At 40.1% G+C, this 18,185-nt stretch overlaps 1 protein-coding gene across 1 annotated transcript in view; it reads left to right on the top strand.

Annotated features, from left to right (window-relative positions):
- Nucleotides 1–13,573, top strand: part of KCNK13 (potassium two pore domain channel subfamily K member 13) — a 67,091-nt gene extending 53,518 nt beyond the window's left edge. The window contains exon 2 of the mRNA XM_059819894.1: nucleotides 12,681–13,573. Within this exon, the coding sequence (XP_059675877.1) occupies nucleotides 12,681–13,573 (893 nt within the window). The remainder of the gene's footprint in view (nucleotides 1–12,680) is intronic.
- The last annotated feature ends 4,612 nt before the right edge of the window (nucleotides 13,574–18,185 follow it).

Genomic DNA, 18,185 nt, shown 5'->3' with positions numbered 1-18,185 from the left:
TGTAGATGAGCCTATAGCCTAATTAGTACACCACATTATGTTCCTATTCCTTAATAGCTGAAGTTACAATGTTTACACAGACTGACTGACTGAAAACAAACCCTTGAAACTGTATTAATTGCATTCACAATTCAGATAAAATATTATCCTGCCATGATGAATTATGGCTTGAAGTTACTGCTCATTGTTAGTAAGGTAGGCTATTCAACAGAAAAAAAGGTTTATATACATATATATGTATTAATCATATATACACATGCTTATCTGACACAGATATAATTATATATATTTTTCAGTTTTGTGTATATATGAATCCATTCATGTTCTCTTAAGTTCTGCTGTAAGGAACTGAGAGGAAGAAATATTTTTTAATCCCTGTTTCAGTCACACTTCAAGATATTTAGGTCTGGTTTTGATTCTTCAACACATCAGAGACACTTCATATATACAGTGTATACAGTATATACCTGTCTTCTGAAAATATTCTTCTGGGATCAGTAAGAGAAGGCCAATATTTTAAAGCATTTTTCCCTATAAATATGTCTTTACGGGGACTTCTTTTGGTGCTAAATGTTAGCTGAACATACATCACAAATCAGACTGTTACTGCATTTCTCAATGACGTTAAATACAAAAGCATAGGCCTTTGGCTTTCAAATTGAAAATATTTCTGTTGTGATTAAAATTTTGATTTATTTCTATGGTATTTTTAACAGGAATGGAACTGGTGATACTGCTATTTTTTACTGTATTATATAAACTGCCTCCTCAGCCATGGCATTTTCTAACGATGGAAAGGATCAGTTTGTTCTACCATATTTCCTTATTGTTCCTTCGATAAATGTGTGTACAGCTTGGAGTTTAAGTATTGCAGCTATTATAATTTTAAGGAAAACCAGTTAGTGTTAAATAATCTGCTGACCCACTGGGGGGATCTAACACTTTGCTGTAGTTTGAACTTGAGTCACACCTATTTACCACAGTTTTGCCAACCTGTGTGGGGCGTGTTGGCATCCACCCCGGGGAGAGGACTTAGGCGATGCATTGGGTTAGTGGCAGGGTCAGATGAGTCTCCTGGTTTTGGTGCAGTCAGGCTGGATGAACAGGCACACCCTCCCCTCGAGGCACAGGCTGGGCATCCCTCCAGCACATAGCAGTATAATTATTTTTAATGCATTTACTTTGAACAAGAGAAACACTACCACTGCAGCATCCTTCTTTTATTGAGGCATCAAATAGAACTTTATTTTTTTACTGTAAAATGTAGGGCTTTCATTTCTCCAAAAAGAAAGAGCAAAAAGCTGGTTCCCAGTAGACTCGGACAGCAGCCTTAGGGTGCAGCCTCTGCCAGAGGCCTGAGACGGGCAGCACAGGAGCACTAACAGCTTCACTCGTTGAACTGCGGTTGAGGCTACTTGTCCACAGAACTAGCGCTCGTCATTATTAGAGTACCCATACCAAGGTATCAGCTGCTAAGCACATTTCGGCACAGGGTTTCAGGGTGTCTTGGGGCCACGCACGTGCAGGTTTGCACCCAAAGAGGGCTGTGAGCTCCGCCGAAGCTGGGCTTGGTGTCACCATCAGGGCTGGATGTTTCTATGGAGCAGAGAGGTGGAACCTGGTGTCTTCCCAGGGGCTGGGAAGTATCAGTGTAGATGTAATCGAGCACTCAAACACTCCTGCAGCCCCAGCGGAGTTACCGATACTATTCTGCCTTTTAGAGCCTGCCAAAATATTGATGGCTGGCTTTGGTGGGTGTTCAGGCTGGACCAGATGTGGTGTTGCACCCATATATAGGGCTCGAGTACCTTTTCATATGACATATCACAATTAGTATTTAATTAAATATTAAATACAAATATGTTAATAAAATTTAGATTATTTAATTAGATAAATGTTTTTATGTTTTAAGACTAACTAAAAACTACACAAACCTTTAAATGACTGTTCAATAAGTCACAAAAACATTTGAAAATAATAATATGGTATTTTCAAAACCGAGCCCTCTCCTATCCCTATAGTAACACAAAAGGTGTACACATTTACAAATCTATCTAGGGGTGATGGAAAGTCATAAGGCATAGCACCTCAGGCTTCAAAAACTACATAAAAATTATAAAGGTAAACCAGAAGGTAGGCATAAAATATTTATACTTGGAATTCATGATAGCACAGGAGCTGTAACAAGGCTGTGTACATTTCTTACACAAGACCTGGAATGAACCTTATATAAAATATAACGTTAATTATATAAAGCAGAATGGCAAGGTTTCCATAAATTATCTTATATGAAAAACTTACAATAATAAAAATTACAGAGGCTCTCTCTCCCAAAGAGTCATGTGTTATTTAAGGGCTACACAGTATAACAGAGGTATTAATAGACCCATAAAGATGTTGTCTATTAAAATTGAATTTTTATTATATTTTTCATCCAATGTTGTCCCTTTAGCATTTTTTCTACTTAAGTCTCTTAGATTTCTTAACATTGGAAGTTTTTCTTAAGCTAGGTTTCTGTTCAAGGCAGAACATGTGGTTTATGTATGTGAAATGAGAGAAGAAGGGCAGTAACAGGTATCTAGATCTGCAGACTAGTTTTAACAGTGACTCACTGTGAGCTGAACTTCACTGTGTTAAATACAGTCATTGCCTCACATACACTAACACAGAACCAGCTTTTCTTATGCTTGCCAAAACCAAATCCACAAAAGCCCCAGGATTTTGCTATTTCTACCCTCAAAGTCCTGTTCACACACTTGGCGTGACACTAACCTACATCTGTGTTACAAGACTGGGTTCTCAGAAGGCTGTTCTCAGAGGCAAAGAGATGTTATGTGCAATCTTTTACACAAGTCTTTCATATCCCCACAGTGGCACAGACTTAGCACAAGACTCGTGCAGTCCTTGAAGCAGCATCTCCCTCCAGTCTTTCAGCGTCAGCGAAACGGTGGCGAGAGTGCTGTCTTCCAGGTTTGAGAACTCTCCAAACAAGTTAGAGAGGGAAAAAAAATCTCAATATATATGAGAAAGTGTAGATTTTACTTGGGTAACTATATTTATTGTTTCATCAAGACATCTTGTATCATTAGTTTCAACATCAATATTGCCCTTTAAGAATGGACTTCATCCTGCTATGAGCTCTGCAGAAGGTCACATCTCTCTCAGCCTGCCTGAGCACAACATTGCGGGTGCAGACCAGCGCAGAAGGAAGCAGCAGCAGTGGCCTTAAGGCAGGGCCCCAGGTCACCAAGCAGTCGGTCACTCAGCGTAGCTGTGTATCTGTGGATATGACTCAGCTCTAATAGCCCTGGAGACATTTCCAGCTTTCACTGCTCCGCAGAGTGCTCGGGATGCCGGGGCAGGAGGCACAGAGCTCACTCAGGCAGGCAGATCTGGAAACAGAAGAGCATATAGCACAAAGGAGTGCTGTTATAGCCATACATCCCCTGCCTTCCTGGGCAGGCTGAGCCCTTCTCCACCATGTAGCCATCTGCCTGAGAAAGTAGCATTGCCAATGAAATACATGCTACCAAACGCCAGGCTGTCCGTGATAAAATATTATTTTGTCAAATAATTGTTGCAGTAACAGAGAGTTTCAGGACGCGGCTAAGCTCATTTTCCCCTCGTAGTGAGAGAGAGCGTCAAGATGTTGAAATGAATGGTTCTGACAAAATGTAGGAACGTATGTCTCACCAGACAGCCACACAGTTCAGATGCCAAGCTTCCACTGAAGAGGAATCACAGAGGGGGGTGTGTGCATGTGTGTGCGTGATTTTCTGCATACACTTAGCAAAATGAACCATACTAGACATTTTTTTTCATATCAGAAATTGGACCCAAGTCCAAGTTTAGTGCTGTCAGGCAGCTGTGACAGCACCGTGCCTGCTTCAATGGGCGTCTCCTCTCACACAGTGAAATTCTTCACAGAAATGTGTCTTTTTCTTCTCTTCCTGGGAAGGACTTAATGTCCTTGTTCCTTTCCAGAACAGGACTCTGTTACAAGCTTGCTGATGTAGCAGTGTCATAAGGGGAGCGATGTGACAGGATTTGAGAGTGCTTTCGCTCTTCCTACAAGTGTTCCTATAGGTGACAATTACACCAGCAGAACTAAAGTTTTCCTAGGACTACTTATTCTGCTCCAACAGCACCAGAATAGGCTATCATGGCAGAAGTGAATTTTGCCAAATTATTAGTGTCTGTACACTGTAGGAACAGGACATTTTCTCGATAAAGTCTTTGAAGTACAGCTTCTCTTAGAGTTGCTTCTTCTGCCTCTCTTCTAGAAGCACAAAATGTCCTTACGTAGATAGTTCAGTGCAGAATGTGTCTGAGGGAAGGAGGGTCAGCATCTTTGCAGGTATCTAAGACTTTCTATATTTCTCTTTCCTAATTACTATTTTCTTGAGGATCTTTTCACGGCAGTTGAAAGTCTTGGTCCTATTTAGCTTGGTTCATACCTGTCACAATCCTCAATCATTTTCCAGTGACTGTTCCACTGGTGAAATTCATCATTTCCCCAGTGAGTCATGACCAAAGTAGAACTGATAGAGAAAAACAAGGAAAAGAGTTAATCAAATAAACAGAAAATGCATTAGGAATATAGCCACAACATCACAGACAAAGAGCTCTGATCGTAGGCTAAACTGGAAAGCTGTTCCGTGATTATATTTCTAGCATCAAAATGATTCATTATTGTTGCTATAGTGTTACCCCCTCTTTCTACCCACTTCCTCTTTGGGGGAAAGGCAGGAGCAGCGAACTGCACACATTCAAAAAGGAAATGAAACCTCTCAGAAAAGAGAGGTATTTTGCAGAACAATAGAAAGACCCAATCTCATGATTCAAAATTAACTGGTCCTAGTCTTCCTACGCACACTCTATATTCAGCGCTCCAAGCTTCATTCATGAGGGATTAGGATTGAGGACCTGTTTCTCACACTCTTTCACGGCATCAAGCATACCAGGAAATGAAAACTGAAGGTTTAATTACTGTAACCTGTGACTGTCAGGACATCCAGAATTAAAACACATGCCAAACCGTGTACCACCAGGAAAAGGGAGATGAGTGTGGGTAATGATCCAGGAGAAACGATTACAGCAGTTGGTAGCACTGGAGTGGTTTATAACAGAAAAGAAATCATAGAAAGTTGTAGAGTTGATTAATTATAGAAAGTTGATGCCTCTTTCCTCTTGTTAGTTTTCAATATAAACATGCTATTGTTAGACTGAGATCAATATTTTCTTAATGTTAGTCAATATTTACCTTCTGTCAGAGGACTCTTCTTCAGGAGCACTTCCTGTTGGACCTCAGTCCTTCTTATCAAACTGACCATTAAGAATTACAGCTGCTTGCTTTTCTTTGGTTATACTCAGTACTTCCTTCAGGAAATCATGAAGCATCATTATATTATACTATTGTTGAGTTTACACTTTTTAATTGTTCTTTTGTATAAGTAACCTATATCCTTTTGGAATATGCATACAATATAACCCGAACATACAGGTGGATTTTAGAGGACTTTGCAATAACAATCTGCAAGACAGAAGTTTTGATGCCAAGACAAAATTGTTTTGCGTAGGAGGTGTGCAGTGCTTTAGAAAATTTTTACTGACTCTACTTGGAATTTAAATTCCTTCCAACTTCTGAAAATGTAGCTCTGCTACAGAGAAATTCAGAATTAGTGTGAATATTCAGCAAACAAATCTGAATCCTTGTTTAAGCAGCATGTGGAAAAAACCCCACAATACTTGAAGGAAAATTAAAACTACAAGGGATGTAGTTGCTCAGTTCAGCTGAATATTAGGAAAGATAATACCCAGTTGTAGTAATCAATGGATCATGGGACACAGGCAAATCAGTATCATACTGATTTCAGAATAGAAATCTGAAGTTTTTACTAAGGAGGCCTTCTTCATTGCTGGGCTGGTAAAGTTAGGGTTTGTCATGCATATCTATCAATGGTGATAATATAGTGCCATATCCGCAGACATATCTAACAAATCAATTGAAACACTTTTCAGTACCTTAAAACCATTCAATTTTCCACACTCAAAATTATCAGATTCCCACTTGATTAATTACAATCTTGATTTCTACTTGAAAAAACTCTTTTTCAAAAAATGTCACCCAACTTGTAAAATAAAGTTCACTAAATTTCATCAGCATTCTCTCATACCATAAAAAATTATCACTAGCATTTTTTTTCCTGCAGTTGTTTCCTGTTTTTGTTTCTTCATCACAAGAAGCAATCTTTATTTTCAAATAAACTCCAAGTGTCAGCCTTTTATATGATTTCATAATTTCATTCTGTATTTGCTTCCCATTCTGCCAATTTAACTTCTTGCTCTTTCACTGTTACACTGCGTGGATCAGACTGCTGCTCTAATCGCTCACTAAGTAATTTCCCTTCTACATATTTGACTGTTGGTTTCTCCTCTACTTCTCCTATTTGCGTAATCTCTTTCAAACTGCTAGGACTGAAGTTTTTCATGGAGGACTTATAAAAGAACTCAAACATGAAAATGCTACTTAACTAAGTGTGGTTTATAGCCTAAAATCAGTTTTCGTGCACGGAGGAGAAATGATAGCAAATGTAACAACAATTTGTAGAAAAGGTGGCAAAAATGTTCCTGGAAACCATAGGCCAGTAAGTCTTGTCTTCCACAGAGGCACATTAGAAAAGTTTAAACAAGAATGTAATTAGTTGGGATGTTCAAAAAGGCGATACAGCTTTTGCAGAGGGAAGTCATGTTGCACAAAAATAACAGTGTACCTGGACATTCAAAAAGCTTTTTCACAAACGTCCTCATGAAGGCCTCTAAAGAAATAAAACTTTAATGGGATGAAAAGTGGAGTCCTATCATTGATAAATAACTGTTTAAAAAGAATAGCAGAAAAGTCTAGGTATCAATATTCAGTTTTCAAAATGGAAGCACATTAAGAACACGGTCTCTGAGGCTCTTTACTGACACCTGCACATTTCAACAGTCATAAACAATGTAAGAAAAGAGGTAAATAAATAGATAACAACATTTCCTTAGGACAGAGACGTATTCAGGATAGTCATCTATAAACCTGACTGTAATGAACTGTAGAAGAATCTCATATTAGTGAATAACTAAGTAAAAAAATAAATTCAGTGGTGACAAATGCAAAGTAATGCACTTGGAAAAAGACAGATGTAATTACAGCCAGGCATTGAAGAGCTCCAGGACAGCCATCATTTGTTGAGCAAGGGAGTTAAGACCCGCTGTGGATACGTTGCTGAAAACATCAGTTCAGTGGTCAATAGCAATTAAAAAGGCAAACAGGAATTTCTATGAAAAAGAGAGCTAAGCACAACACATCAGTATGCCCTGCATCAATTCAAAGTACCTTTGCATTGCAAATACTGTATATAGTTCGGTCCTGCTCCTTTACCTTTGAAAGACTCTATTAAGGTAGAAAAGAAATAAGAAAGGTAATAGGGCTGGTTAGAAGCATGTCTTAGCAGACTGAAAACTAGAGACTAAATGTTATAGACCTCCTCAGACTGGGGAAGAAATGAGAAAGAAGGAAATAATAGAAGTCTATAAAATCAGAAAGGGGAAAGTGAAGGGAGAATGTGTGTGGAGAATGATGATTGCTGCAGCTAACTGCAAAAAGTGGGAAGCCTGAAATGAATTGTCAGGCAGCAGGATAGACAAAGACTTCTTTTCCACAAAGCATAATTACATTGGGGAACTTACTGCCTTAGGTTTAATGGAGACCAACAGTATAAATGATTTGAAAAATTATTTGACAAGATTGATGATCGAATTATTAAACGTAATGTCCTCAAAGCCTCCAAACTACTGATTTCTGAGAGATGGGAGGATATCCCAGGGAAAGATCACTCTGTTCGTATTTTCTTCCCTATTCACACTTTCTTAAATCCTTTCACTGTCAAAGACAGCAGTCTGACCCAGTATGGCAATCTGTGTCCTTGCAGCTTGGTCCTGCTCACCCAAAGTCTCTAATCTCAGGGCAGCTGACACCTCTCAGCTGGCACATAGAGCATGGATGACCACCTCCTGCAAAGCAAAGGAAACCAAAAATATGGCAATATGCTCCTGGAAAGCAAAAATATGGCAATTGCTTCTAAACCCATCATTTTTGCTGTAAGAAAAGGCAAGCAACTAGAAAGGCTTAGTAACACAACTGTAATATGTATTTGGATAGTTGATTTGACAATGACAATACCAAGAGCTACATTGTCTGATGAGCATGACTTGCAGCTATGAAAGATATTTAGGTCCAGTTTGTGAATAAACCTGATGTTATAATTACAGTGGAGAAATACTTGCATGTGACACTCTTAGCTATCTCAAGAAGACAGCAAAAATGAAATCACCGGTCTATACGCACAGTCTTTTCTCTAGCGTTTGCAGGAATCATTGAAGTTATAAGGACTCTGCCTTTGGTTAACTTTTTAAGGGACTGGAAATCAAAAGTCTGTCATTTGTAAGGCTGTACTCTCTGTTACAAAGAGAGGGCAGCTCAGGGGCAGTTCTGCCTGTACAGGTGATGGGGATGGAAATGGGGGCTGCTGGCCCAGTTCTGGTGTACCCCAACAGGAAACAGGGGAAGTACAATTCTCCTGGGATGGTGCAGGGACTGGAGAAAGACACCAGGCAGAGCAATAGGTGTCCTACCATTGTGCCAAGACTTCAAACTGACATATTTCAGCTGCAAAAGTAAGTATTTTGGATTTAAAATGCTGCCTTAGTCAAGCATGTCAATAGTAATTCAGATATCTCATGGCCTGTTCCTCTCTGGTTCAGTTTGTCAGGTAGGCAGCATCTCACGTGCCATGTCAGATGGTGCCTACACCATCTGCTATGGAGAGACCTGCCAGGCATTTTTTCACATTACAATTTTGCAAAAAAAATTAAATGCTGCAATATTTCAGTTTTTAAATACTGTAGTAGCACCCCACAAGCAAAGTAGAGAATCCGTGGGTTTTAGTCCCTTGCCCTGTAGAGTATCTGAAGCAGAAGAGAGGGGATAAATACTGCTTTTCTAGTGCCTCATCAATCTTCTAGAAAATACATGGTGAGGCACTAATGCTGTGTCTTGATGGGGGAACACAGGTGCACTTCCCAGCTACCAGCTCTGGGTGCACGTCCCAGGTTCACATGGAGAAGTCACCCAGCTCTGCAGCAGCCTTTGCTCACATCTCTCCATGCAAAAGAGCCACCGCAATCCCTGACCAGGTCCAGGATGCAGAGGGGACGTATGGAGATATATCCATATCTCCAGGAGTTATGGAAATACCTGTCCTCAGGACAGACATTGCTGTGCTAAGCGTTGTCTTTGCTTTCAGAGAGAACAGCTCCTGGCTGCTCTGATGCTCGAGTAATGTGTATGATCCCAGCACACAGACAACAGGCTTATTTCAGTGTCCTTAGGTTAGAAGGGAGAGTTTTGGTGTGAGAGCTTTCACTGACCTCATGAAAGAACTGACTTATCTATCCATAGATGCTTTGTGTTTGCACAGCACAAGATCATCAGTAATTTTACCAAAACAAGAGCAAACCCTATTGCCATACCTTTTTGTCCATGAATGAGCCACATTCTTCCTTACAGAAATTTGGGGGGAAAAAGAGGCAGGTTCCACCAAGGATAACAATTTACTTCCAGCTAGTGTTTGCAAGGCTGTTGTATGAAACAGCTTTTTGAAAGAATTCACTTTAGTAGAGATTAGTGAGCAGTGCATTTCTAGTTTGATGCCAGCAGGAAAAAAGTAGGAGAAAAACTTAACCTGAAGTTGTATGGGAGGAGAATTTTTTTAGGTCTTTCAGAAGGATAAAATATAATTAAATTTTTGATAAGTTTGATTTGATCATTAGTGAAATGTTGTGTTCCATTTTAAGATTATGACACTTTTAAAAATCTGAAAGATTTTTCAAAGTATTTTTTTCCATCCTTTTTACTTCCAACTGAATTTTTTTTAACCAAAAGGTGATTGATATTTTGAAATGAAAACTTTTATCACAAAAATGCCAAAAGAGAACATTTAGTTTAATTTCAACTGTTTCAGCCTTTTACAATTTTGCCCTCCTGCATTTCTTGGCTGAAACAATTCACCAAATTTACTTGAATTTATCAATATTTCAAACACTCCAAGAGTCCGTTGGGAGAAAAATGTACTTACTGTCAAACAAGTCCTACTCTATAATACAGCATCCCAAATTAATCCCGAGTGTAATACTGTGATAGTCAAATTTAACCAGGCATACTGTGGCCCAATACATGGAAATACAAGGCATTTCAAGAATTGAAATTATTTCTGGAACTAAAAGTTTATAGCTCATATTTGACAAATGATCTTTGAAGGAAAGTACTTGTTAAATTAATAACTTTATACTGCTTTTAGGTTTTCCATTTCAGTGCTTCTTTGGAAATGTTGGTATTGATTGCTACATATTGAGATTTGTAAATAGAAAAATGAACAAAAAATGACATTTACTCCAGGGGGTCAAAACAGTGCCCCTGCTGAAAAGGAGGAGTTGACAAGGGGCAGAGTCACAGTCAGAGCCTCACTGCCTCTCTGGATCAATGTTCTGCATCGTTCGGTATTTCTAGTTCACCATGCATTTCCTGTCATGACTGTTAGGGTGCCTTTGTAAAGCCTTTCCTAGTGGGGTTTTACCCACGCAGATCTGAGCTCTGAGATAAAATCCAGTCGACTAAACAAACAAACCCGAGGAGCCCAGGTTCCAGCTGTGATGCCAGTGGCAGAATCCCGAGAGGGTCCTGTGGGTAGCAGCCCTAAGGCATAATGCCACGCTGGAGCATGTAGCCTGAGCTACATTTCTCTTCCCAGGGCATTTGCTTTATGCTGTTGAGAGATGCACGCTGCTCCCTGCTGTCCTTCACCCTGTGCCAGAGGCTCCCCACCTTTCCGCCTCTGCCCAGCCTGCAGCCGCTTCTCTTCTTCGGAGAGCAGGGGGGCCCAGGGACTCAGCAGCCCCCCACCTCCCTCCCCACTGGCGGCTGTGGGCAGATCGCACCAGCTGCAGAGAGGTTCCACTCGTCCATCGGCCTTTACGTGTCTGTCCACAGGGTGGAGGTCATGACTTGCATATAAGCCAGACTGCACAGAAAATAAGCATCAAAATTAGCATTATAGGGGGATCAGGTCATGGAGCAGAAGGGGAAGGTAGAAAGTGAGTGAAAATAGTTGTGTGCCAGGGGCAACAATGGCAAAAAGTTCTTGTCACGAAGAATGTTTTGTCTATGTGGTTTGTCTTGTGGTGCTGTTCCCCACCGCACAGAGCTGCAGCCCAGCTCTCTCTAGCACAGAAATTTGATGAGGCTTGTGCCTCCTGTAAGTCCTCTGGATGCTGTGGTTTGGCTGTGGATGCAGGCGAAGATGCAGCAACCCTCGAGAGCCCATACTTGGGGCTGTCGTTCAGAGGGGGTCGTGCCGGAGGGGTGAAGGCGAGGGCTGACGCTTAACTGTGTGAGGCAGGAGCAGTGTTAGGGAGGAATCTATCTGCACTGGTAGCAGGTTTCCAGTGACGGGAAGATGAGTGCAATTCAGCGCTGTTGGAAACATGGTCTCTTCATACTGCAGTTGTCTGTCTTCCAAGCACAAGTGTATCACACTGAATATAATTTCCTTTATTTCCCAGAGCCTAATGTCTTTATTTATAATTAGCATCTCACAATTACAAAGAGAGGGAAACAAATAAAAATGTCTTGTGTCCAACATGATTTTTCTGTCCTCTCAGCAAGATTGTTTTGGCTTGATAGATCAGTTATGTAAACCCTTATTAATCCTAATAAAACAGCAGCAAAGTTATTTATCATGAGTATTACTCAAATTTGCTCAATGATGTTCCGGACATGCTTTTTATTCTTTAGTAACATCTTGCTAAAGCAAGATTGTCTTATCAATAGTTGTAACCAAAATAAACATACTATTTGCAGGCTTTAGGAAGGGTGGGATTTGAGAGAAGACTGAAGCACCTCTGACCTGAGAAATCCCACCACAGGGAATGAGACTAGAGGAGATTTTCGTTAAGACTCACACACAGATTTGAGATGTGGAGTGGGACACAGCGAAATAGGAAAACTTCAGCAATGCTGATTTAAAAGAGGGCTGATAACGGGCGACCAACACCAGGGTGAGACACAGGGCAGCTCTAATGCCTGCTGCAGATCCCCGTGGGGGGCTGCTGCCCCTGTCAGGGGCTGCCTCTTAACAGCGTGCGCTCCCAGCCGGGGCTTCCCTGGCTGGGCTGCCGTGGGTGCTCAGTGCTGGCTGATGTGCCAGCAGCACTTACAGCAGGAGCTAAGGGAGGCTCAGAAAGATTTCACCTTGGGTTACAAAGATTTGGTGGGGATAGACCCTTGCAAGGTAAGAGCCACCCCTGGATCAGACCTGTAGTGCAGAGCAACATAAGAGAGAAGGAGGGGGCTGCAATAACCCCAAAGCCTGGAAGTGATCCAAGGCACAAAGGGGATGGAGCGAGCCTAGCAACCTGCTGGGACAAGGTCAAGCACAAGTAGGTGACAGTTTGGGAGAATGTCCTCACTTTTTCCCAGAGCTGATGTGTGCCACGTGGATTTGCTGCCAGTTCTTTCTGTGACAAAATTCCTGACATGGTAATTATAGGTTTATTTTTTTTAACTGTTCTGTTTTGTCTTCCAGGGTTTGGCATGACCACCCCAGCCACCGTCGGAGGTAAAATCTTTCTGATATTTTACGGCCTTATAGGATGTGCAGGGACCATTTTGTTCTTCAACCTGTTCCTGGAGCGCTTGATCACTGTCATAGCCTATGTTATGAAGTCCTGCCATGAAAGACAGCTGAGGAGGAAAGGGGTCCTCCCTCACAACGGCCGGAGGGGCTCAGGGACCTCCGAGGTGGACAGCCTGGCAGGCTGGAAGCCCTCCGTGTACTACGTCATGCTGATTTTATGTGTAGCATCGCTCATCATTTCCTGCTGTGCCTCTGCAATGTACACACCGATTGAAGGGTGGAGTTACTTTGACTCGCTTTACTTCTGCTTCGTGGCCTTCAGCACCATCGGTTTCGGTGATCTGGTCAGTAGCCAGAACATCAAGTACGAGACCCAAGGCCTTTACCGCTTTGGCAATTTCGTCTTCATACTCATGGGGGTGTGCTGCATCTATTCCTTATTTAATGTGATCTCTATTGTCATCAAACAATCCATAAACTGGATATTAAAGAAGCTGGACTGCAGGTGCTGCCACAGATGCCAAAGAAAATTATTTCATTCACGGAGGAATGTGGTAATGCCAGGAAATGTGCGCAGCCGGAGAAACATCTCCATCGAGACTGATGTTGTCAATGAGAGCGACACAGACGGACGCCGGCTGTCAGGCGAGATGATCTCCATGAAAGACTTCCTGGCCTCCAATAAAGTCTCACTGGCCATCATGCAGAAACAGCTGTCGGAAACTGCTAATGGCTATCCAAGGCAAATGAGCTCTAATTCAAAGCAAAATGGATTCTCTGCTGGGGTTGGAGCCCTAGCAATTATGAATAACAGACTGGCAGAGACAAGCGTGGATAGGTAAAATAATAACAGTAACAACAGTGAAACAGTGTGAATCATTTCAGCAAGTATAGAAACAACGTGAGTCAAGTGGAAATAGCTAGGGAGAGAGTGTCGCCAGAGGATGGGATGGATGTGAATGGCATACCTCCTGTTGGAAGACCTCTGACACTTTTTTGGGGGCTGTCACTTAATGTCTTTCCTCTTTAAATTGCAGCAGTCTCAGCCTTCCTTCTTCCCCTTCCTTCTGTTCCTCAAACAGGTCACTGCAGGAGAAATTTAATTTAGCCTTCATATCAATTTTCCATGTCCTATTCTCCCCCATTTATGTGAAATACAGATTTCAGGATATGAAATCTGTGGTATGGGAAGAAACCAGCTCTGTCTACTGAACACATTCTTAATTCAAAGATGGTTCTGAGCTTTCTATCTCACTTTCTTCATACGTGTTTTCTGAAAATAGCTTATCTGAGACCAAAAGAGGAATCAGCCTTTCTCTGTGATATTGCAGATCTAATTTAATGGAATAAAAAAACCAAACTATTTTATTTTACATATCACTTCTTAAAATGTATTCCTATTGTGAAACATCTAGGCTTGAAAAGCGAGCTTTTGCTGCCATTAATATTTGTGTAAATCTAGATCAATTCTGTGAAAGTTGGTAGGACTACTCTGGAGCTATTGTGATGTGAATGAGAAGAGAATTTGGCCTTTAGAATTTAATTTAGTCTTCTCTTTAAAAGGATACTGTCAAAAGTGATAGAATAAACATTTATCCTACTTTTGTTTTCTTCTGTCCATTTGCAAAACGTGATTTTTTTCTAGGCTACTTTTTCTTCTAGAATTGAATCACTGTGTCTTTCTGTTTCAAAAATACCAGGTTAAATTGAAAACTGCCATGCTGATGAGTTGTATGAATTATTCCACAATAAGAATCAGAAACTTTTCGAAATTTTATTCATATTATGCTAATTGTGACTGATGCAATTAAGCATCAGCCTTATGTAATGCAACTAGTAACTGAATTTACACAACAGGCTTTAGTATGCAATTCGATTGCTATGCCAACATTCAGTGTATTATTATAAGTGACTGTGATCACAAAATCACTTTGGCAATGTCCTTTTTACCTTTCACGTAATTCTGTCATTCTTCACCTGTTTTTCTGGCTTTCGGTGATGATAATGACAGGGTCTTGATTAGGGAAATAGAAAATGTTTAACTCCTTATTTTTCTCAATGAAATGCTCCAAGAGTTCATTATGACTAGAACGCAGACTTCAGTGAGAAGAATAATAACAGTGAGAAGAATATGAAAACAGGAAACAAGGTGATCTTTAATGACAGTGAAATCATGCTTTGTATGAGGTAACTGGAGAAATAAGGGATTAAATTAACATAAAATCTAGCAAGAATTTAAGGAAGACTGGGCTGAATTCCTAATTCTCCTTTAACCGTGCAATGTATTAAAGCTAAACAGTATATAAGAGTGTAAATAAGCAGAATTGGTCACAAAAGACCTGATCCAGTTCCCCCTGAAGAGAACAGTACATGCATCAGGATTAAATATTTTCTCACACCTAGAAAACTTTGCAGAATATCACAATTTTAGGGAATTTAAAACACCAGTATGCAGTTCTTAATTTCTCTCATTCAGAACAATGCAGATGGCCTCTTCAGTTTAATTTGTATTAGGAATTAATATCGTATCCTTTTTCTTCATTCTGGCCAAAAGTTCTTATATTTAGTTCTTAATACTGTAGGATAACATTTTAATACTCATTTTAAGCAATATTTGAATTTGAAAACAAAACCATACCTCTTGGAATCCTTTCATATAATCAAGTAAAACCAGATATTAAACAACTGTACTTAAATAGTGAAAAGTATTGCAAGCTCTTTTTGACATATTACAGCTGAAATGTCCTGATTAAAAGTCAAATCCGGCTGTCCTTAGTTACAAGAAGAGCTTCAAGCTGAAGCTATTAGTCCAAATTTTGGTATCAACACAGCTGTGCAGCAGTGGAATATCCCTAATAGTATCCCTTCATATTTGCATCCATGTAAAATCTGAATCAGCTCCTAAACCCTAACTTTGGTGAGAAAAGCAGTCTGACCTGTTTCAGGGGGGGGGGGGGGGGGGGGGCGGGGGCGCGTTATGTATTAGCAAAAATTGCCGATGAATTATTTTAGGTGATATTATAGTACCCAAGATCCATCACATTGTTACACCTTTTTTTTCTCCCAAGACCTTCTTTGTCTCAACCTCACTGAATAAAAATACTTGGATATAAAAAGAGAAAAGTACTGCTCTGAAGTACTACTTTCCAAATTACAGAAGTGTTCCTCATGCTGCCAGCTAGCAGAAATAGTTTAGGACTTGACTCATTGCTTAAGCAGGGCTCTCATTCTGTGCAGAACAGCTACGCTTTTGAAAACTGCAGCTTACTTACCCATTTATGATGGTTAGTAACTCTTAGTTGCAAATGTCAGATTTCTCTGAGGACTGAACACAGAAGTTACTCAACACTACTCCCTTTTCCAGATGATTGTGGCAATACACGTTATCATCTTAGACAAATAACCAAAACATGCAAGTTCATTTATTATATAGTTCTGTGTCATTGTTAATGAAGGATCAGGCTTCCGTATAGGATTTTCACTCAAATCCTTCCATATCTAATTAACTTTCAAAATTGGGTTCTGGAAGTCTAAACACAGGGCAATATTCATAGCAAATAGGTGAGAAAGCATATCAAAGGCGAGAAAAACATATCTACATTGATGGTCATAGGTAAAACATTACAATCTATATAGTCAATTCAACAGAGATTATTTAGCTTTTAGAATATGACACATTCCAGTAGCAGATCCTTAAGATGGTCTTCACATGGTTTTAACTCCTCCCAAGACATGAGACAGTTATGTTGCTCCTTTCCATTCTGTATGATACCAAGCCTCAGTTACCCATCACCACAGAGGAATCTTTATCAGCTATTTTCAATAGCTCTGAAAACATCTACGGTTATGAAAGCAAGGAACTAATATGTAGTCTTGATCAAACGGATTGGGCAAGGCTCTACGAGCTTTTTGGTGTATGCTAGCTCTGCCTTTGTTGATCAGTCCTGACCTTCTACTCTCTCAAGCACTGGCTTCCTCATGACCCAAGCCTGCCAGTTGCAAGGCTCTCTGTAGCAGTTTTGTGGTCTGATTTCATGTCCACTGAAGATAAAGAGGGAATAAGTGTACTAATTTTGTCTAATCATCCCTGTTCAGATGTGAATTGCCATTTCAGAGATGAAGGACCAGTACATTCTGTGACTGTGCCATCTTGTATCATGATGTCATCCTGTCCCTAAAAGACCTCTGACTTTGTCATTGAGTTCCCCCTCTAGAAGCCATGCTGAATGTTGAATGAGGAGACCAGTAGAATTCTTAGAGAATATCTGGGTATAAATAAGAAGACTTTTACAATTGTAAAGGGATTTCTGACTCCAGTCCAATGGTACTACTACAGTTGTTTTTTCTAAAGGCATTGGACAGAGAAATCCCAAAAAGCTCAGTTCATCTAGCTAGCATCAGGTTATTAAAGTAAAACATGTGGAGATATAAACATATACGTGCCAAAAAAGCAAAAGTTAGCATAGGAGTGACAAATGCCCATCCTGTGTGAAAAATAAGATACAATAAAAATACAGACAACATCGCATTTCTTGAACTACTTTTTAACAAAGTGATAAGGAATTAAAGGAAATAGTGTCAAATAGCCAGGGATATATTTTCAAAGCTGTGTAATCTAAACTTTAATGCCGTATTGCTTGGCACTAAAACCTCAGTCAACAAGGCAGAAACTTGCTTTCAAAAGTACCGAGTTTCCCCATTGCCTGCTGTGATTTTGCATGATGCCTAATGAGGTACGGGTGTGGGTTTTTTAATGCAAAAATGTTTTGGGGAAAACCTTGGAGGTACTGGAGCTCTGAATCTGCACTCAACAGGTCAGGAGTACCATTAAAATCAGTGGGTTAAACTGCAAGTTGCAGCCTGGCAGACTGAAACTGAAAGTCCTTAATGGACTAATTTCCTGGAAGTTGGGCTTACAGTTATGCCACCCCTTAATAATATCATTATTGTACACTGTAATTATTGCACATTGAAAGGAAATATTTAGTGCTAACCAAAATACAATCAAATAAGTAAAGGTTGCTCTTAGGGTTTTTTTGGCTAGTCTTAGGTTTTGTAAGATTTGTGTATCAAATGCTTTGCTGGGTATGTAGGTGTCAAAAGAGTAACACTAATTTATCTCCATGAAGAACACGGTCCTCTGTTTACAAGGACCTGAATAGGTTTTTCAAAGGCATCTAATTCCTGCTGAAAGTCAATTCACTTCCCACTGTACACTGACTTTCAGTAGAAGTCAGGAACCTAATTCTCTTAGACAATTTCAAAATCCCAGCCATGTTTTATGTTTTGAATCTAAGCTGACCTGACAGTGTCCCTGTAAAGTTCAAACACTTGGATCAAGGTTTCAGTGCTGCAGCACAGTAATAACTGATTTCATTTGTTTAAAAGCCTTTTATAGTAAAAGCTTTACATCAACCAAATAGCACAAGCAATGTTTACAGTTTGTTTGATTTA

This window comes from Gavia stellata, chromosome 7 (assembly GCF_030936135.1).
Source record: "Gavia stellata isolate bGavSte3 chromosome 7, bGavSte3.hap2, whole genome shotgun sequence".
Taxonomy (NCBI): domain Eukaryota; kingdom Metazoa; phylum Chordata; class Aves; order Gaviiformes; family Gaviidae; genus Gavia; species Gavia stellata.
Note: the sequence above shows the minus strand (reverse complement) of the source record. Positions and strands in the feature narration are given on the sequence as shown.